This window comes from Lemur catta, chromosome 14, assembly GCF_020740605.2.
Source record: "Lemur catta isolate mLemCat1 chromosome 14, mLemCat1.pri, whole genome shotgun sequence".
In the NCBI taxonomy this organism is placed as follows: domain Eukaryota; kingdom Metazoa; phylum Chordata; class Mammalia; order Primates; family Lemuridae; genus Lemur; species Lemur catta.
Genome location: NC_059141.1, coordinates 432,443 through 453,534, shown reverse-complemented (window position 1 = coordinate 453,534; position 21,092 = coordinate 432,443). Strand labels below are relative to the sequence as shown.

Sequence of the window (21,092 nt, the reverse complement as noted above, 5' to 3'; positions counted from 1 at the left end):
AAAGCTACAGGTGTGCGGCGGGAAGAGCCCCTGCGCCAGCTCCTGCTGGGAGGGCCCGGGAAGGTGGCCGCCCCGTCCCCAGGGCCTGGCTGGGTCCTGCTCAGACTGCCCTGGGGGAAGCAGCCACCTCCTCTGAGAACATCGTTCCTCCTCGGTAGGGCTGGGAGCGAGGCCACCTACGTCCACACAGCCCGACAGCCGAAGGCCTTAGTTTTAAATGGTCAAAAAACTCGAAGGAGGAATAATATTTCACAGCACGTGAAAATCATGTGAAATCCAAACCTCAGTGTCTGGAGACTCGTGTGACGGCCACACAGCACGCACGGCCAGCGTCGCCGCAGCAACCACGAGAGAGGCCCGCCCGGGACCTGTGAGGGGTGCGGTCTGGCCCTGTCCCAGAGAGGCCTGGGGAGGTGGCCAGCTCGGGCGTCGAGACTGCCGCCCAAAGCTCTCCGTCGAGCACCAGCCCCCGTGTGGGCACCATTGACACCCACGCGGTTGTGTCTGTGCCCAGAGGGCCCGGCGGGCTGTCCGACAGCAGCGCCAGCGCCAGCCGGAGACTCCGGCGGTCACCTGGCATCCGTCCCACATGTAAGCCGACTCCTCGCAGCGCATCTCGTAACCTGTGCAGCTCTGTAAACGCAAAGCTAAACCTGCGAACATGTCCCGGCTCGTCCCTGCAGGAACCCCGGCGGGTCCTGGAGAAACAGCTCGGAAACAGGCAGACAAAATCGGGCTGGGCAGGAGCCTCGGGAGGACGATTATTGATCCACATTCTGAACTTGCCCGTTTCACTTCGCTTTGTGTTGCTTCCCTCCCTCTGCGGTTGAGAGGTGGGAGCAGACGGGTGTCCTGTGACACCTGATGAGACTCTTCCTCTCAGCGGAAATTGGAAAAGGCGCCCACCCTGGTAAACCGCGCCGCGCCGGCTACAGTCCCGAAGGCAGAGGGTCCCGGATGTCCAGGGCAGGGGGGTGTGGACGGACGTCCCCTCGGGCTCACAGCTGAGCGCTGCCCCTGTGTGGGCTCCGGCCGCACCCCGCCCTGCAGGGCAGGCGACCCTGGAACTCCCTGCCCTACGGCAAGCAGGTCCCTCTGGGTTCTTGAGGGGAGGCCGTCGCCACGGTAGCTGCAACCTCAAGGTCACTCCGTGAGTACAGCACCAGCCTGTGGCAGACACGGCCAGGCTGACCCCATGTGGTGGCAGCACACGGCAGGGGCCTGAGGCTGGCGCTGCCACACAAAGCCCGTGACCAGCAAAGCTCCTGGCTGCTCTGTGCCTCAGTTTCCCCATCTCACAGCTGTGCTGCTCTCTGACAAAGGCACAGCCCAGGACAGTGTGTGGGGCTGTGCACAAGGCAACAGCCTGTCCCCACCCCATCCCCTACACGCCCTCCCCGGGCAGCTCCAAGGCCTGGACCCTGGAGCAACAGCTGTGGGTGACAGGGGCCACCTGGCCCACCCCTGACACCTCACCAGGCCCCAGCCCCGCAGATGTGGCTCCTGGGCAGCCCTTGACCACGTGGCAGCACCAGCCACACGCCACACTCCCTCTTCTTCCCCAGGTAACACTGTGCTTAGATTCCAGGCCACCTGCCCTGACCCCGCCCCCCGGGCCAGAGTGCAGAGGGGAAGGTGCACAGCCCGGCGTGCCCGTCTGCCCCAAGCCCCACCATGGAGGGTCCTCAAAGCACCCAGGACCCTCTGTGTGCCCCTCCTGGACCCCAGAGCCCCCGAAACACCCAGGACCCTCTGTGCGCCCCACTTGGACCCCAGACCCCCTCAAAGCACCCAGGGCCCTCAGGGGGTGTTGGGAATACTGGGTGGCAGGAGGACAGGGGGTGTTGGGAATACTGGGCAGGAAAGATGACACGGGGTGTTGGGAATACTGGGTGGGAGGAGGATGGGGGTGTTGGGAATAGTGGGCAGGATGGGGGTGTTGGGAATACTGGGTGGGAGGAGGACAGGGGGTGTTGGGAATACTGGGTGGGAGGATGGGGGGTGTTGGCAATACTGGGTGGGAGGAGGACAGGGGGTGTTGGGAATACTGGGTGGGAGGACGGGGGGTGTTGGGAATACTGGGTGGGAGGAGGACAGGGGGTGTTGGGAATACTGGGTGGGAGGACGGGGGGTGTTGGCAATACTGGGTGGGAGGAGGACAGGGGGTGTTGGGAATACTGGGTGGGAGGACGGGGGGTGTTGGGAATACTGGGTGGGAGGATGGGGGTGTTGGGAATACTGGGTGGGAGGACGGGGGGGTGTTGGGAATACTGGGTGGGAGGACAGGGGGTGTTGGGAATACTGGGCAGGGAGGAGGACAGGGGGTGTTGGGAATACTGGGCAGGAAAGATGACACGGGGTGTTGGGAATACTGGGTTGGAGGAGGATGGGGGTGTTGGGAATACTGGGTGGGAGGACAGGGGTGTTGGGAATACTGGGTGGGAGGACAGGGGTGTTGGGAATACTGGGTGGGAGGAGGACAGGAGTGTTGGGAATACTGGGTGGGAGGAGGACAGGGGTGTTGGGAATACTGGGTGGGAGGAGGATGGGGGTGTTGGGAATACTGGGTGGGAGGAGGACGGGGGTGTTGGGAATACTGGGTGGGAGGACGGGGGTGTTGGGAATACTGGGTGGGAGGACAGGGGTGTTGGGAATACTGGGTGGGAGGACAGGGGTGTTGGGAATACTGGGTGGGAGGAGGACAGGGGTGTTGGGAATACTGGGTGGGAGGACGGGGGTGTTGGGAATACTGGGTGGGAGGACGGGGGTGTTGGGAATACTGGGTGGGAGGAGGACAGGGGTGTTGGGAATACTGGGTGGGAGGACGGGGGTGTTGGGAATACTGGGCAGGATGGGGACATGGGCAGGCCTTGAACACCCCACTCTGGAGCCAGAGTCCAGGAGGCTGAGGAAGCTGTGGCTGCCTCTGATGCTACCTTGTTGATTCTCACGGAGATCCTCCAATGGACCTGCTCCAGGCCCCTCAGCGTGGGGGCTGCGGGGTCAGCGTCAGGGACCCTGAGAGGAGCTGCCACAGGCTGCGGGCCGCGGAGGGAGGGATGGAGGGAACCAGCTGTGGGCCCTGGAAGGGGCAGTTCCCAACTCACTTTTGTGGGGTGTCGCCCCGGGCCTGGCACCGCCCTGGACAGCGGAGCTTGTGCAGGAGCCTGGAGAGGCCGGGACCCCACCTTGCAGAGCACAGCCCCCGCGCGGGGGGCCCGGCCCTGGTGGAGGCTGCCCCCACCTCCGGGGCACTCCGTGTGGCCCCCTGCCCCCCCAGGTGTCCTCGGTGCCTGTCAGTGCCCTGGGGGGGGCTGGTTTGGGGAGGGGCTGGGGAGGGCGCTGTGTTCACAGCCACGGGGCGGTCTACACCGCCTGGCTCTGCCTGCTGACTCACGCCGCGATGGATTCATCATGGGTTCACCTTAGTGTTGGCATATTTGGATTTGAGGGTATTTCACTGCAAGGACTATGAGCATTCCTTCAAAATCAATTTTTTTGATATTTCTGTTCCCGGAGCCCTCAACGGAGAGGGATTTGCTTCAGAAATCAAATCCAATCTTGCATCCTCCTCTCCGGAGACGCGTTAATGCGAGCTGTCTGATTGTGCCGGAAGCGCAAGGCGAAACCTGGCGGGTTGTCGCTTTAAACGGGCTGCGCAGCCGCCGGGCGCCGCGCGAGCCGTCCCGCCCTGCCGCAGGGAGCCGCCGCCGCGTCCCCATGGTTACGGCCGGCCCGTCGCTGTCGCCGCGCAGGGCGGGCGCGGGCTGCGGTGCCGGCGCTCTGGACCCGCCCGCCGAGCGCAGCGCGGCCTCCGCGCCCCCGGCCCCGCCGCAGCGCCGCGCCCCGTGCACCGCTCGCCCGCGCGCGCCCCGCCCGGCACGGGGAGCCGCCCCCCGGCCCCGGGACCGCGCCGGCCGCGGGCAGCGCCCGCCGCGCGGCTCCCCGGCTGCTCGGGCCGGAGTAGGTGAGAGCCGCGCTGCGCCGAGCGGGGCGCCCTCCGACGCAAAGGCCCGGTCCGGGCAGGGACGCTGGCGGGGGAGGCGGTTCCTGCGGGTCCCGCCGTGGGAAGGCGGGTTCCGGCACCTTCCCGTGAAGCCGGGCTGCGAGACCGAGAGCCGCGGGCGCGCGAGCGCTCGCCGGGGGACGGGCACCCAGCGGCCGAAGGTCCCCTGCGGGTCGGCTGGCGGGGATCAATCCCAGGCGTGCCTGGTGCTCTTGGTTTAAACCGCCAGGCGCGTTTATCGGCTCTGTGCAGCCCGAGCCGCGCCGAGGGCGGTCCTCGCGCTGGGGTGGCGAGCACAGCCGAGCTCCGTCTGGCGCGGAGAGGGAGCCGCTCCCGCGAGGCAGCGTCCGCCTGCGGGCGCGTTCGTCCTCCCGGCGCCTCCGCGTGCCCCGACGGGGCTGAGCGGCGACTCCACAGGCGGGCCTGGGGACAGGCCCGCGGGGCAAACTCCCGCTCGCGCCGCGCCTCTGACCACGCGCTGTCTCCACAGATGGGCGCAGCCTGCAGACCCCTCCAGCCCCACCGCGGCCGCCCTGACGCGCACTGCCCGGAGCGCCGCGCCGGCTGCTGTCGGGACTTTGACCTTCCCGATGGCCACGGAGGCTGGCGGGGCGCAGGGCGCGACATAACCGCCTGGGCCTGCGGCACCTCCAGGGCGCTCACACTTCGGTAACTTTGCAGAGCTCATGGTGAGTACCCGGCCCGGCCCCCCAGGCCACCCCCGCCGTCCTCCGCGCAGCCGGGGCGGGAGCGCTGGGGGCGGGTAGTTCGGGGCGTCGGGCTGAGGCTGGGGCGGGCTGGGGACGGGCCGGGGGCGCGGGCCTCGCAGCACCTGGGTCCTCAGGCGGCCTGTCTCAGCCCTCCGCGCCGGCTTGCTCATATTCATTAGTTGCAGGCGCGCAGCAATGTCTGTGGAGGTGACATGCACCCCAGGGGCTGGCGTCCACCCTGCCCCCGAAAACCTTCCTCGCCGTGGACCAGGGCCCCTCCCCCGCCTGCTCCCGGCCCCTCCTGAGGCCCTTCCGCCCCTGCCTGGCCCCCCATCCCCATCAGCAGGGTGACCCGGCGGTAGAGCCGGAGGGTGTGGGTGGGCTTCGCCGCCCAGGCTGCACCACGCACAGCGCACAGGTCGAGCGTCCTCTCGCCAGGAGCGGGGCCGGCCCTGCCAGCTTCCATTGTGGTTGCTGGCAGTCTGCATTCGAAAGGTTGACAGCCAAGTAAACAGTGTGTTGTGTGTGCTGCTAAGGGACAGCTGACAGGCAGCGAGGACCCGGGGTGCGTGCAGAGAATGCTGATGGCCCCCTAGGACAGTGCGGCCGTCACGGCCGCGGCATGCATGCTCAGAGCAGCTGAGCGTCTACTTCCCTCGGAGCGGGTGTCTGAGTCACCTACTCATTTTCTTCCTGTGCCGTTCAAAATGTCCACACCAGAGAGATGCTTCTGGCCAAAAGCCAGCACTATCTCAAGCTGCTACCCAGGCCTCTGAGGCTGGAGGACATGGCCACACGCACCTCCCACGGCTGACAAGGTCACGTGATCGGGCACGCTTGCTCCTCGGGGCCACAGGCCCAGGGGCTGCCTCCAGCTTCCCAAGCCACCACCTGTTGCCCGTAGGTGCCACACCCGCCGTGGCCGGGCGCTGGGTTGGCAGTAGCCCTGGCTGCCCATCCTCAAATTGAGACCCTCGTTTGCAAAACGGAAACCTGCCACTGGCAGACGAGGAGTGGAGGGTGCTTCAGAGGCCGGGGGCGGCCACAGCAACCCCGGAGGCCACGGGGCTGGGGGGCCACGACCCCGGCCCCTGCCCCCTCTGCTCTGACTCTCAGCCCCTCCCCCCTCCGCTCTGACCCTTGGCCCCTCCGTGCACAGCTTGCGGGGGCTCCCCCACCCAAGGCGTGCCCGCACCCTGCACGGTCTCTGTGTTCCCTGGTGCTGCCCAGCGAGGGCTCCTGCCACCAAGATGCGAAACCTGTAGCCTTGCCTGGGAATTTGTGGGGAATTTCAGCCGTTTGTGGTTGCGGTTGTTTTTTTTTTTTTTCTGTTGTTATTGTTGTTTTATTTTTATTTCAGGATATTATGGGGGTACAAACATTTTGGTTACATTTTATGACTTTGCCTCCCCCAGGCGAGGATTAGAGGCAGGCCCTTCCCCTCTACAACGCTCACCGCGTGCATTAGTAGTGAGTTTACCCCCCCACCCCCTAATCCCTGGAGAATATTACTACCCTGTGGGCACCATGGTGTTGATCAGTCAGTGCCAATTTCATGGCAAGAACATGTGGAGCCTGTTCTTCCGATCTTCTGGTACCTCGCTTTGGAGCATGGGCTTGAGCTCTATCCAGGAGAATATAAGGTTTGTGGGGTTTTGTTGTTAGCAAATAAGATTTACACCTGAGACAGTCTCTGAACGGGACAGAGAATGTGTAGTGTTGTCCTCCCGAGTTGCATAAATCTGGTGCAAGCACTTTTCTGCCCGTGTCTCCGAGTTCATGGTACAGTTACCTGGGCAGACTCACCTGGCAGCCTCAGGGGCAGGGGAGGAGGCCTGGAGGCCACGGGCAGGTGAGGGTAGTGCTGACTCTGCCTGACCCTCCACCGGGGCCCGACACCTGCTGGGGGGCAAACGGCCTTCTCAGTTCCTAAGTGTAAAGACACAGGCCTGCTCTTCTGGCTGCATCTCCACCCACCGAGCACTAAAGCGTGAAGCAGCCCCGAATTCTGCATGTCTGGGGCCCTGCGCTCGCCTCTCTGCTGCTCCCTGTCCACCTCGGGGCGCCCTGATGGACGCATGGTGAGTGTCCCTCGGCAGGATGTCGGGAGGCCTCCCGTCCAGCGTTTAAGGCTGAGGGCGTCTCCTCCCGGACGCAGCCTGGTCGCTGCTGTTCGTACACAGCAGACGGGAAACTTGCTGGTTCCTGCAGCAGCTGCTATTGGTCCTTAAATTCAAGCAGGCACCTAAACGTTGTGTGATTGTGCACCCAAAACCGGCAGCCCTCGTGCTTAACCTGGAGAACAGTCGTTCCTGTAGGGAACAGACCGATGGTCTTTGTAGTGAGTGAAAATTGTCCATACCTGTGTACTTTCTCCACTTCTGCCTCCTTCACGGCGTCCGCATCTGCTGGTGAGACTGGGGCGTCTTGCACCGGGTTCGGGCTCTGGTTTGCCCGGCAGCATCATTCCTGGTGTCACGAACCAAGTAGAATGATGGGATTGGCATGATTGATACGGAAGCATATATATGGTGTGATGAGGTGTGGTGTGATGTGGTGTGGTGTGGCATAGCAGATGTGGTAACACGTGTTGTGGCGTGGTGCAGTGTGGTATGATACGGCGTGGTGTGGTGCGGTGCGGCAAAGCACAGCTTGGTGTTCTGTAGCATCGTGTGGTGTAGTGTGGTGTGGGTAGTGTGGTTTGCGGTGTCACAGCACAGTGTGCAGGGCAGTGTGGTGGTGTGGCATAGTGCGTCATAGCACAGTGTGGTGTAGCACAGCATGTGGTGGTGTGGCACAACATAACATGGTGTGGTGTGGTATAGCCTGGTGTGGTGTGGTGTGTGTGGTGTGGTGTGGTATAGTGTGTGTGGCATGGTGTGGTGTGTATAGCTTGGTGTGGTGTACTGTGGGGTGGTGTGGTGTGTGTACGATGGCATGGCATCACATGGTGTGGCATGGCATCACGTGTGGCATGGCATCGTGTGGTGTGTAGCGTGGGTGGTCTGGCATGGTGAGGGGTGCCATCACATGCGATAGCGTGGGGCACAGCGTGGTGCGCTGCGGTGCGGGGGTATAGCGTGGTGCACTGGGGCGCGGGGTGGCCCCCGAAGCTACTTGCGTTCAGTCCCTGCAGTACGTAAGTGCAGCTGCTCGGATGAGCTCACCCTCTCCTTAAGGTTCGGGCCACGCCGGCGCCACGATGACCTGATTTTCGTGGCTGTGCTCGGTGTGGCTGCCTGGTAGCCACCAGCAGCCTCAGGAGGGTGAGGGGACTCACAGAGAGCCCGGCAGGGCCCCTCAGCCCCACTGGCCCTCAATTCAGGGCTAACCTTGGCGTCCCTGGGGGAGCCTGTGCCGCGTCCTGCAGCCGGGACCGAGGGAGAGGCCAGGCCTGCCCGGCCCCTGCTTGGAGCAGGGGACCCCAGAGGACCCCAGAGATAGCGCGTGCGGGACACCTCTTGCCACCGGCATTTCCCTCCGCACACGCAGGAGCCTGTGGTCAGAAAAGACAGGGTGGGTTCAGACCTCCCCAGGACTAGGCAGGTGGCGGGAGGGTGGGGACCTCGGGCGGCACAGGTGGCACAGGCAGCCGGCACAGCCAGGCTCCCGGGGGCTGAGCGGGGGACGCCGGCAGGCGCTGCCGCGGCTCCGTGGAGGAGGCTGCTCTGGAAGGGCCAGAGATGGGTCACAGGACATTCATAGTCCGCGCTGTCACCGAGGAGGTGACCCTGCGCCTGGCGGGCTTGTCGCCCCCAGCCCTGCCGTGGGTGCCCAGGAGGTGGGACGAGGCCTGGAACCGCCTCCCCGACGGCCATTAGGATGGTCTGTCTCGTTCACAGACATTTCAGAACTTTGGTGAGTTCTTTTTGGTTTGCTGCTCTTTATTCAGTCCCATATCAAAATTACTAAAAACTGCCAAAATCTACGACCTTCATCTCACGGAGCGGGGGTCTGTCACCCACCTGACATCCCCCTGCAGCTAAGAAGTTTAAACAAGCAGACGCCAGTCTAGAAGGAAAGGCCCTGTGATGTCTTCAACGTGTTTTTCTCCAAATCTCGGCATGACTTTACTACCTACGTCCCCCTCCAAACAGAAAACCACGACGCGCTGCACAAACGTCAGGAGGGTGACTCCTGCTCTAAACACGCAGCCGGGTCCCCTCTGCCTCCCCTGGAGCGAGCGAGGCCACAGAGCACAGAGGCCGACGGGGACACATCAGGCTCCAATGAAATCTGTCGTCGCTGGCGCAGAGCCAGGAGCAGGTGCCGGAGAACCTGGGAAAGACCAGCTCACTCCCCCGACAGACGGAGCCTGCAGGCCTGGCCGCCCGGGAGGACAGGGCCGCCGCCGACGGTCTGCACCCGGCTCTGGAGGCTGCCTGCTGCCACAGGGACTGCGTCGGATCAGACTCACACGGCGCGTGGCTTATGCTCTCCTGTCTTCCCTCCTTTCTGCTCGTCTGTCTTCACACCCCAACCCATTCGATTTGCAGAACCCACCAAAAAGGATACGCCCAACTGAAACAGTAATGAAATGTGAAAGCAAGTTAGGACTCTAGGAGGAGACCCCGTCAGGGCCGGCCTGTGGGAAGAGCCGGTTCCGGGGGAAGCAGTGCCTCTCCCAGTGGCTCCTGACGCACCCCCCGGGCCACCCTGCAGGCCCAGAGGCCGCCTTCCTCCTCCCCTGCCCGGCCTGGGGTCCTCCGGGCTGTTTTCCTCCCGCCCTCGGCTCTGCTGTGGGGGGTCCGGAGGGCTCTCTGCCTTCACGGGCTCAGGGGACTTGTCTGTCCCCGTCGGCCGAATTCTGTTCCAGCGCATATCAGAGTGTTGCCATGACCTTGCCCATGGAACACTGGCAAAGTAGACGCTTCCAGGGGGAACTTGTACATGTGTGAACTTTAAAATATAAAATATATCTGTATTTTGCATTACTTGCTTTGAATTTTAAATGTCACCTCTAAAAATGTAGAAAGGCACTGTCGATAATTCTAATTTAGAGAAAGAAAAAAAAGAAACCCAACGGAATCGAATCCCTGTTTCTTGTCAAACACGCTGCTGACCCACAGCTGCCGTGGCCTGGGCACGGAAGCCCGTCCCTGTCCAGGCCAACCCCCGGCCCAGCCGGGCCACGTGGCTGCTCCGGAGGCCGAACGTGGCCCCTTCCTGCCTGGTCGCTGTGAAACCTCAGGACTTGGCCGTCCAAGAGAAGTTGGCCCCGCTCCAGGGCGCCGTGGCCGGGCTGTGCCTCCAGCCTGCATGGCGTCCCCAGAACTCACCTCGGCGTCTGGAACTGGGTCCCTGGGGTGTGGCCGTCTCAGGAGAGACAGTCCTGACTTCCTGTTTGGCTTGATGTAAATGGGTTTTATGTATGTGAATAAAACCCACAGATAAGACACGTTCAAACGAAAGCCCTGGGGACAGGGCGGGGGACAGCTCGCAGGACGTGGGGGTGTTGCTGCTTTAGGGCACCCCAGCCCAGCCCTGCTGCCTGCCACGCACACCCCTCGCCGTGGGGGACTTGTGAGTGCCCAGAGGCCAGACCCACCGCACACTCCACACAGTGGACGCAGGGCCCTTGTTCCAGGAGACCCGTCGCAGAAGCCGGTCCTGATGGATACGGCAAGGCCTGGCACGGCGCCCGCCAGGAAACGTGCACCAGGGGGCGCAGCAGCCTGAGCTCTGGGCCTCGCCAGCCCCCTGCCTCCCAGCAGCCCTCACATGGGGTTTCTGTCCCTGAGTCATGGCACCGTCCTGGAGGTCCAGCTGGCGGCTTCCTGCTGCTCTGCCCACCTAGGCAGTGCCCACCCCAGAGCTGCTCCTGCCTGGCGCAGGGGCAGGGGCCGCGGGCCCCACCGCGGGCTGGGGGAGGGGCCAGCGTGGCTGCAGAGCCTGACCCGATGGCCGGAGCAGCTCGTGTGGTGTCATGGCCGTGTCCTGAGACGGTGGCACACAGCCCTGGCCGTGTCCTGAGACGGTGGCACCGGCCCTGGCCCACCCCCCAGGCCGGGGCCTCTCCCCAGAGGGCCAGGCAGAGCATGGGCTGGGGCAGGGCAGTGACTTCTGCCCAGACAGTGGGACCACAGCACCCCTGTGGGGTCCCAGTGGGACGAGGTGCCCAGCACGGTGTGAGGCACAGGAGCAGGGTGGGGTGATCCAACGCCTCCCGCCTCTCGGAATGGCCCTCCGACCCCGCTGCAGGCGAGGTGCCCCCGGGTGGAAGCTGGCGCCGCCCCCACCCTCTGCCAGCGCAAGGGACAGACGGGAGCCCGGCGGCAGACGTCAGGCACGGCAGAGATGCCACCCTTCGGGAGGTGGCCCTCGGGGCCTGGTAGTGTCACCCTGGGCCGAGCACGCTGGTGGGTGCAGACAGGCCACGCTGGGCGGCCACGGCTGCTCCTGCACTGGCGCCCACCGCACAGGGCCTTTCGCCGCCGCCAGCCGGACCCGCTGCCCGGGCAGGTACCGTGTCTGTGAGACGCGACAGGCGGCCCAGGCACCGGCGGCCCACGCAGCTCCAGGGGAGGCTGAGCCCGAGGGGGACCGGGAGGCTCTGCCGCCGCCACGCAGACCCTGGCAGCCCGTAGGTCACACAGTGTCCCCTGCTTCCTCCCCAGGATCTGAAGACCGTCCTGTCCCTGCCCCAGTACCCAGGGGACTTCCTGCACCCCGTGGTGTACGCGTGCACGGCCGTCATGCTGCTCTGCCTCCTGGCCTCCGCCGTCACCTACGTCGTGCACCAGAGGTGAGCCTGGCCGGGAGGCCCTGCCTCCACCTCCAAAGCAAATCCCCAGAGCGAGGTCTCACGGCCCCCCAGGCACCAGAGGGTGCAGCGAGCTCCCCTCAAACGGGCGAGGTCAGCTGGGTGCAGCGAGCTCCCCACGAGGTGCTCACACCCTGGGCGGGTGCCGTGGCCTGGGGAACACTGGGAGATTCGGGAAATGCGAGGAGGGTCCCGCACAGCAGGGCCAGGCATCAGAGTCGTGGTCAATGCCACGGCCACACCGCAGTCATGGGCAGACACTGGGGCACAACCAAGATGCCGCAGACTCAGTGGCTCATAAACAACGGAAACTGGTTTCTCAGGGTTCCGGGGCCGCGAGGTCCAGGACGAAGGCAGCGTCAGAGGCAGCGTCTGGCAGGGCCGCTGCTCCGTTCGCAGACGCGCCTTCTCGCTGTGTCCTCGCATGGTGGGTGGGGCAAGGCGGCTCCCGGGGGCCTCTTTTACAAGAGCACGGATCCCACTTAGGTTTGAATGTGAGAACTTTGGTGGGGATACAAACTCTCAGACCACCGCAGCTGTGGTCACAGGGGAGCCTTGGCCATGTCCACGGCCACAGCGAAGGCTGTGGCCAGAGTCGTGATCCAGCAAGATCCGTCCCGGCCCAGCCCCATGCCAAGGAGTCAGACGTCTGCTCGGCTGGCAGGTGGGACGAGCCCGTCCCGGGACCCTGGGGCGTGACTTCTGCCTGAGACGAGTCACATCCCAGGGCTCAATATCATCATCTGTACAATGATCAGATTGCTCAGATCCTGCAAAACCCCCCCCAGCTGTGGCACCCCATGGTGACTTCACGCAGGACTGTCCCCTGGCAGCCCGTGCAGGATGGGCGTGGTGTGGGGCGTGGCTCTCTCCCCCGCGCTGGGCTCTGCACAGTTGCCCCCGGCCCCGCAGAGGGACGGGGCTGGGTGGGCTGAGGGGCTCATTCCCGAGCTGTTCCCTGAGACGGCAGTTGCTAAGGGGACGTGCCTCTTTCTCACAGCGCCATCCGGATCAGCCGCAAGGGCCGGCACACGCTCCTGAACTTCTGCTTCCACGCGGCTCTGACTTTCACGGTGTTCGCGGGCGGCATCAATCGCACCAGGTTCCCCGTGCTGTGCCAGGCGGTGAGTGCCGTCCTCGCGTGTTTGTCACCTCCTGCCCAGGGTGGGTGTGGGACTGTCTTGTCTGTGAAATGAGATTCTAGCCTCTGTCCAGCCATTTCCCGAGAAGGAACACGAGGCTCTGGCCAGTCTGCGTCAGGTTCACTCCGTGTGAATCCGGTTGTTTTGCCCAAAATTGTGTCACATAAAACAATTCACTTCTCCCTGGACCAGCGTACTCCATGGCTTGCGGTGACTGCTGACCAGACAGCTGCTGTCCACCAAGGTCAAGGTCAGACCTGCCTCTCCCAAAGGGCCTGGTGGGGCAGGAGCCCAGGGCAGGAGAACCTGCCCCAGCCCGGGCAGAGGCCCCTGTGGGGACAGGGGCCAGTCCGGCGGGTCACCAGGGCGGTGGGTTGCACAGACGCCCCGCGGGGACCCGCCAGGAGCTGCCGGGAACATCCTGCTCCGCCGGTGACAGGTGGAGCCTCCCAGCGCCCAGTGGGGGAAAGAGCCAGGGTGTCAGGAAAGGGGCCTTTGGCTTAAAAGGGGGGGTCGGAATCACCGGATCTGTCAGAGCTGAGCCTGGTCCTGCCCTTTGGGTTGCAGCTGTGCCCCCAGCAGCTCCCGCCTGTGCCCCCCGGCCAGGCCCCGGGACAGTCCCCTCCAGGGCCTGCGCGGCCGGGTGGGGGGCCCACGCGCTGCACGGCATCTGACCAGAGCCCGGCCCTGCGGTTCGGTTCCTGCGCGGGGCCTGTGCTCAGCCCGCTGTGCCCGGGAAGCGTGTGGCCCCCTCGCTGGCCCTGTCATCGCTAACGCAGCAAACACCCACGGCTGGGTGTGGGTGCCTGTGCCCTCCCGAACCTGGTGCTGACACTGGTGGCCGTCTGTCCACACTGGTGACCTGCCCACCGAGCAGCGGCCCAGATGCACCCGGGGGTGGGTGGGCAGGGGCTGTCCCCGCAGGGGACGTCTGGGCTGTGAGCGCCAGGCCCGCCCAGGCGTCTTTCCCTCCTCGCATGGGTATGATCACGCTTTGAGGCCGGGACGGCCTCGCGGGCGCTCGTACACCCCAGACCTGTACACGGAGGAGTCGGCACGTCCACGTGAGCGCACGTCAGGGCCAGCCACCAGAAAGCCACGTCCACCGCCTGGGCCCAGCCCCACGTGGCCCCGGCAGAAAAGCCATGGGCACTCCTGGGAGGCAGCTGTGGCGGATGCGGCTCAGTGGGCAGGAAGCAGCCACGGCGCTGGGGACCCCGTTCGCGTCCTGCCTGTGGCGCCTGCCACGCAGTGCTCGGGGCGAGGGCTTCACGTGTGCTCTTCACTGCATGCGCTCCACACGCTGCGACGAAGCCACCAGGCTCAGACCAGCCCTGACGAGGCTCCCGGGCAGCCCGGGGCCTGCTGGTGGCAGCTGGAGTGACACCGGGATGTCTGGTGGGGTGGGCAGGTCTGGAAGGGGGGAGAGGCAAGAAGGTGGGAGACCGAGTGGGGGACAGAAGCGTCCTCGCTGTCCTGGCCACAGCGCTCGGAGGAAACGGCTCTGAGTGCCGCAGGCGGAAGGTGACAGCCCCTTCCCTGGTGCCGTCTGGATCTGCGGTCACAGTCCCAGGAGGTGGCAGGCGTCGCCCACACGTTCACGTGCTCATCTGTTCGTTCAGCCCGTGAGAGACCGGGGCCTGCTGGGCGCTGGGCGCAGCCGGAAACAGGCCACAGGGTCTGGCTGTGGAGCCGCGTGCCGGGGCCACCGCACGGCACGGCGCAGACGGCAGCCGCGGCGAGAGGGACGTGCGGAGGGCAGAAAACCAGGCTCAGGCCCGGACGTCCTTGACCCCCCTGTGCCTTGCGGGGTGACCCAAAGTGTCTCTCGCTGCTTCTGGGGCTTCCGAAAGCCCCAGGCCGGGCTGGCTCCAAGTTCACTGCCTGAAGACCGAGGACCCCTCGGGCCGCGGCTCCCCCCTCCCTGCTGGAAGAAAGGCCCGGAGCTAAACACGAGGCCACGGAAAGGCGGCCGCCACACTCCACGAGGGGCCCCGACGTGCCACGCACAGGACCCTGGGCCCGACTTTCCCGCAGGCACCGCGCGGGGCAGCCTGGGAGCCTCCACAGCGCTGGACGGCTGGAGAGGGCAGGCGGTTGTTATGGCAACACAGCCCACCACGAGCCTCATTAGATCCTAAGCAGCATCACGAACGACAGACGCCACCCTTGGCCCCGGCCTGGGTCCCCAGTGGGGGTGGGGTGGTGGCCACGGCCTCCCTCCTGGGCAGGGCAGCCCCGCCCGGGTGCCAGGGCGGCGTCCCCAAGGCCTCTGCGCGTGTCCAGCCCACGCCCGTGTTTGGGAGACGAGTACTGCGTTCACACCTCCCGAAACCCACAGTGTCCACAGGCGAGGCCGGCCCTTCCCGCCGCCCTCGCCACCGGCAGCCCCTGAGGCCGGGGCCGTCCAGGGAAAGGCCGGGCTGCGCGGTGAGCTGCGCCTCCTGCTACCGCCACGCACGGGGGCTTAGCTGAACCCTGAGCGGAGCCGCCACCTTCCCACCCCCACGGGAGTCTCGTCAGGGATCACAGGTTTTCTCTTAAGTAAAACTTGGACTCTGGGTTTGATCGATTGTTATAAGGGCACGACGTTGGCTGTGTTCAGAGTCTGTGTTCCTTCAACATTTACGTCCTTTCTAATTACGGCAACATTTGACTTGTCATTTCAAAGTGTCGGGTTGTTGCTCTAAAGGTAGCTTCGATTTGCAGAATCGGAGGGGCGGGGACAGGTGCGGTGCGTGATTAGCTGGGCACAGCAGTGGCTGCTCCCTGCATGGCCGGCCGTGTCCTCGGTCAGAGCCTCCTCCTACACACGAGGCCACGCGCACCACGAGCCGGGAGAGCCCGCCAAGGACGCTGTGTGGGGCTCCGACGCCCAGCTCTGCGGCCACAGGGCCCCGGGCCTGAGCCCCAGGCGACCAGAGGAGGCGTGTGCACACAGGCCCCCACGGGTGGCGTGGACTCGCGCAGGGACGTACACACACAGCCCCGGGGGCTCCCACAAGCTCCCCACCCCCACCTCAGGTCAAGGGTCTTTGCAGCCCACGTGCCCCCTGCGATCTCTGGGACCCCTGCAGTGTCCTCGGCTGCCCCGAGATAACCCACCTGCCCTCCTGCAGCTGTCATGTCTTGTCACTAAACGGCTGTCGCCTGAAGGTGCCCAGGGAGCTCCAGGCTTGGGGCTGGGGCTTCGGGGCGGTGGGGCCGGGGGCGGGGGCTGACCGGCGGGCTGGCCTCTGTCCCCTCCAGGTGGGCATTGTGCTACACTACTCCACGCTGTCCACCATGCTGTGGATCGGGGTGACCGCCAGGAACATCTACAAGCAGGTGACCAAGAAGGCGCCACCGTGCGGGGATGCAGACCACCCACCGTACCCGAGGCAGCCGCTTCTCAGGTACTGAGACCACTCGGGCACGGCCCACCCACCAAAGGGGCCGGAGTGACGCCGGCAAACTCCTCAGAGGGTGGCTGGGGCCTGAGGAGGACCCGATCCAAGTAGGGCCACAGGGGAAGAGTGGTGACCAGGAGACAGGGTGGGGTCTGGGTGCTGACCTGGGGACAGGGTGGTGACCAGGGGATGGGGTGGGGTCAGGGTGGTGACCTGCAGACAGGGTGGGGTCATTGATGTCCTGAGGACAGGGTGGGGTCTGGGTGGTGACCAGGGGACAGGGTGGGGTCAGGGTGGTGACCTAGGGACAGGGCGGAGTCAGGATATTGGGGCAGCATCCGTGGCTGGGCCATCATGTGCGGGAGGCCACGTGTGTGCCGTGTGCTGGATGTGCCCACCATGCTGAGACCCCTGCTCCCCCGACCAGGCGCCGTGCATGGAGATGGCCCCAGTGGCCTTGGCCCCAGTGTCCGCGGTGGCCTCACTCATGTTGGGCACCTGCTCCTGAGCTGGTGGAAAACCGTGGCACACTCAGGTGCCAACTTCAGGGTGACCCTGGGCTGTGCCCCCGGGAGGGGCCAGTGGACCTGCCCAGCTGCTGGTCCCCGGTCCTCCCTCAGGCCAGGATTCATGGGAGACTCAGCAGGAGCTGGGGACGTGCCTGGGACGCAGGGACAGCCCCAGGACGAGGGCCAGGGCGCCGTCCTCCCCAGAGTCAGGAGCCAGGGAAACTGAGGCACGACGCAAGGAGCAGACGCAGAGATTCCTCTCATGTCCCGTAGAAAACACGTGTGTTGGGGCTGGAAGGCTCCGCAGGCAGCAGTGAGCACACGTGTGCCCCGTGACTGGACAGCAGCTTCCAAGTGGGAGTCCGTGGCTTTCCTGTTTGCTTTTCTGAGTCGAGACTTAACCCCAAACCCTGGAGCTGGCAAAAGCCGGGCTCCGCATGTGGCCCACGAGGCCTTGAACGTGGGCACCAACCCGCCCCATCCTCCTGTGGCTCGTGCTCTGGCAGGGCCTGCTCTGCACCTGGGGGCCCTTGGGGGACTTGGGGACGTTCTCCTCCAGGCGGCTGCTGCAAGAGGCAGTTGCTGCTGGTGTGAGGTGTGGCCACGTGGGGGCCGTGGACATGGCAGCTCCTCCGAGTGTGAAACCAACAGAACTGGTTTTGAGGCAGAAAAAGCAACGTCCTGCGTCCCGTGAATAAGGCCAGTCCCCACCCAGAGTTTCTGCCGTTGTTTGAATTTCAGGTCCAGGCAGACCTGTTGCCGCTTAGCGACCAGGGCTGGTGTGCACTGTGCTCCCGGGCCCAGCGGCGGCATTCACGGTCTCGCCCGAGGTCCCAGGGTCACCAGGGGGGTCAGCACCTTCTGCTCTCCAACAGGTTCTACCTCGTCAGCGGAGGGGTTCCATTCATCATCTGTGGGGTCACGGCCGCCACGAATATCAGGAATTATGGGATGGAGGACGAAGAGGCTGCATAGTGAGTACAGGGCCACCGGGGGGGGGGACGGAGGGCCACTCAGGAGGGGTGGGGTGGGGAGGGGGGAGGAGGGCCACCTGCCCGCAGCAGGGCAGCCAGGGAAGGCGTCTGGCAGCATCACCCTCTGCTGGGGGACCGGGGCTGAGGCAGGGACCCAGGAGGCCACCGGCTAATGGTGCCGCGGTGAGGGGATCCTGTGAGACGGCGTGACGGTGCTGGCCCCTGCCTGGAGTGGCCGCCCGAGCCATGCCCTTCCCCTGCCCGTGTTCCCCATGGATTCCTAGAGCCCCCTCCTCTCTAAGGACTCAGTTTCCCCCTTCTTTCCCTGGGCACTGGAGGCCTGGCTTTCTTTAGATAAGAAGGGGCTGGCAGCACCACCCAGCTCAGCTGAGAATGGCAGCCCCATCTCTGAGCAGGAGCAGATCCAACCGGTCCCCCTAAGTCAGTGCCCAGACCCCCTCTGACACTCCAGCACCGCCACCTCCCGCCCACTGCCCACGAGGCCCAGAGCACCTGCCGCCGCCCGGCCACCCCAGCCTGGCACACGCGCTGGCCTCGCCCTGGTCACCTTAGGGGGGCTGCCCCGCCCTCCCGAGCAGGCAGGGCCAACAGGGCCCCTCCCGGCCCAGACCGGCTCGGGACAGGTGGGCAGCTCCGCAAAGCCACGGGTGGGCCGGTTCAGTCCTGGACGGGGGCCCACGCATGCGCCCTGGGCCGCGGCCTTTGAGCTCCGTGGGGGGCGCCCCAGTCGGACTGGCCCAGCCCGGCCGGGCCGCGAGCCGGACGCCGCTGACCCGCGTCTCCCCGCAGCTGCTGGATGGCCTGGGAGCCCAGCCTGGGCGCCTTCTACGGGCCGGCCGCCTTCATCACGCTGGTCACCTGCGTGTACCTGCTGGGCACGTACGTGCAGCTGCGGCGCCACCCCGAGCGCAGGTACGAGCTGCGCGCACGGCCCGAGGAGACGCAGCGGCTGGCGGGGCCCGAGTGCGGCCCGCGGGTGGCCCGGCCCGGCTCGCCCCCCGCGCGCGGCGCCCCGGCGGCCTCGCTGCTGCAGAACGAGCACTCGCTGCCGGCCCAGCTGCGCGCCGCCGCCTTCACGCTGTTCCTGTTCGCCGCCACCTGGGCCTTCGGGGCGCTGGCCGTGTCGCAGCGCCACTTCCTGGACATGGTCTTCAGCTGCCTCTACGGCGCCTTCTGCGTGACGCTGGGGCTCTTCGTGCTCATCCACCACTGCGCCAAGCGGGAGGACGTGTGGCGGTGCTGGTGGGCCTGCTGCCCCGCCCAGCGCGGCCGCCCCCCGCCGGCGAGCTGGGGGCCCGCGCCGCGCTCCACGCCAATGGGGACGCGCCGGGGCTCGGCCAGGGGCGGGGCTTCAGCCACGCGCCGGGCCACTGCAAGATGACCAACCTGCAGGCCGCCCAGGGCCACGTCAGCTGCCTGTCGCCGGCCACCCCGTGCTGCGCCAAGATGCACTGCGAGCAGCTGATGGAGGACGAGGCCTGCGCCCACGTGCACGGGGACGACGCCTTCGGGCGTGACCCGCACCTGCACAGGTGCCTTAAGGGCAGAACTAAGCTGCACTACTTCAGCCGGCACCGCGGGGCGGCCGAGCCGGAGTACGCCTACCACATCCCGTCCAGCCTGGACGGCAGCCCGCGCAGCTCACGCACAGACAGCCCCCCCAGCTCGCTGGAGGGCCCGGCAGGGGCACACTCGCTGGCCTGCTGTGCCCAGGGCGACCCCTTCCCCATGGTGAGCCAGCCGGAGGGTGACGGTGCTGCCCTCTACGGCTGCCCCCCAAGGCTTGGCAGGGAGGCGGCCCTCGGCCCCAGCCACCTGGAGATGCTCCGGAGGACACAGTCCCTGCCCTTCGGGAGCCCCAGCCGGGACGGGCTGCTCGAGGGCTCCCTGCGAGAGTGCCTGCCGTTCAGCACCGACCCAACGGGCAACATCCGCACTGGGCCCTGGAAAAACGAAACTACGGTGTAGATGGGGGGGGTGTCCCTGGAGGAGCTTCGGAGCAGTGTGGGGCCGTCTGCCACGTGAGGCCCGTGGGGTTCACCAAAGTGACCGAACCTTTCAGGAGTGGTTCCCACCTCCTAGCTGACCCCTTCCTCATGAAAGACCCCCGCAGGGGAAGCGCTTGGGCCGCCCGCCTCTGCTGACCCCAAGGTCGGACTTGCCTGTCCCCTGCAGTCACCCGCTTTCTGTTCCGTGGTGTCCAATACCGGGATTCTGTCAAAGGAACCGCCCAGACCCAGGTGGCCCCGCACTGTGGCCAAGGCCTGGGGAGCCCTGGCCGCCCGCCAGCTGTCAGGCTGTGACCCAACCTCGGCAGGGGGCTCCGCCTGGTGTTTCGTGTGTGTCTTGGGTTCTGTTCCTGGCTGAGCAGCCCATCTGCCCCGGCGCCGTGGCCCTGGGTGGTGGCTGCAGGCCTCCCCACTGTGCTGTGTCGGAGTTGCCTGTCATCTTGGTTGGGGAACCCGCAGCCGCTCTGCCAGCTCGGCGTCCACCATCAGCCTCGGTCCCGGATGCAGCCCTGGCCCCCAGCAGGCCGGGGACATCGCAGGTGCTGGGGGACGCCACTCTGGCACCACTGGGGAGAGGCCTTGGGGCTCCTGCCCTTGGAAGATGCCCAGCGGTCTTTCCCGGAGACTCAACCTCCAAATCCAGACCCCGTCAGGACTGGATGCCTCTCCAGCGTGGGCACAGGGGAGCAAATCGCTTCTGCTCCGGAAAGAAGAGGGGCTGGCAGGTTGTGGGGTTGTCACGGACAGAGTCACTTACCCTTTGTTGCAGCTCCATGAACATCTGGGCACAGAGCCCTGACTTGAAGGACAGATGTCAAGACTTCTGTGAGAGCAGGTTGCCCGTCCCTCTGTGAGCGGTGGGAGCCCGTGTGTCCAGAGGGGCGTGATTGTGAGGCTGTGCACAGCTCGTCCTTCCTCCCTCCTCCTCCCCCTCCCCGTCTGCGGCAAGTGTGCATACGTGTGTGTATACACACATGCACGCACAGACATGTGCACACCACGCACATGCACATGTGTTTTCTGGCCCCTCTGAGCACTGGATTTACATGGGGACGACGGCGTCCGCAGACTTGTCAGTGTGCTCTGCCCTCGGGATGGGGGGTGGCCCCAGCGGGAGACCCTCCCGTGCCCCCCTCAGAGGAGGAGCTGGGGCGTGTTCCCAGCGCCTCCTGGGGAAGTGCCCCGCGGAGCGCTGACGCTCAGCATCTGAGTGCACGGAGCCTCGCTCCGGGATGTCTGTAGACGTGTCGTAACGCAGCGCAGCGCGCTCCACCCACCGCGGACCCGCGTGTCCTCACAGGTCCACCAGACAGGCAGCCAGGTGACCGCCACGTGGTTCTGTGTCTGTCACCGTCCACCTGTTCACCTGCTCCCATAGCTGAGGAACCAGAAACCCGACGCTATGCTGTGTACACGCAGTAGATGCAGAACTGTCCAGACAAAAATACAGTATTTTGCATTGTTTGCCTTTGTGAGTCTGGTTCGTAGATCCCTGCGTGTTTCTCGCCATCATGTGGGGAGGGGCACCGCGGCGGGCTGGGGCTGGGGCTGGCGAGGCTGCTGCTCCCC

General features: G+C 65.6%; 1 protein-coding gene across 1 annotated transcript; it reads left to right on the top strand.

Moving 5' to 3' along the window:
• The first annotated feature begins 4,505 nt into the window (after positions 1–4,505).
• Positions 4,506–20,987, top strand: ADGRA1 (adhesion G protein-coupled receptor A1). Its single transcript, XM_045567835.1, is given in 7 exon segments — positions 4,506–4,695; positions 11,334–11,461; positions 12,480–12,603; positions 15,871–16,016; positions 17,395–17,493; positions 18,304–18,770; positions 18,773–20,987. Coding segments are annotated over 7 exon segments (1,677 nt in total). The 5' UTR covers positions 4,506–4,692; the 3' UTR covers positions 19,483–20,987.
• Positions 20,988–21,092: the final 105 nt, after the last annotated feature.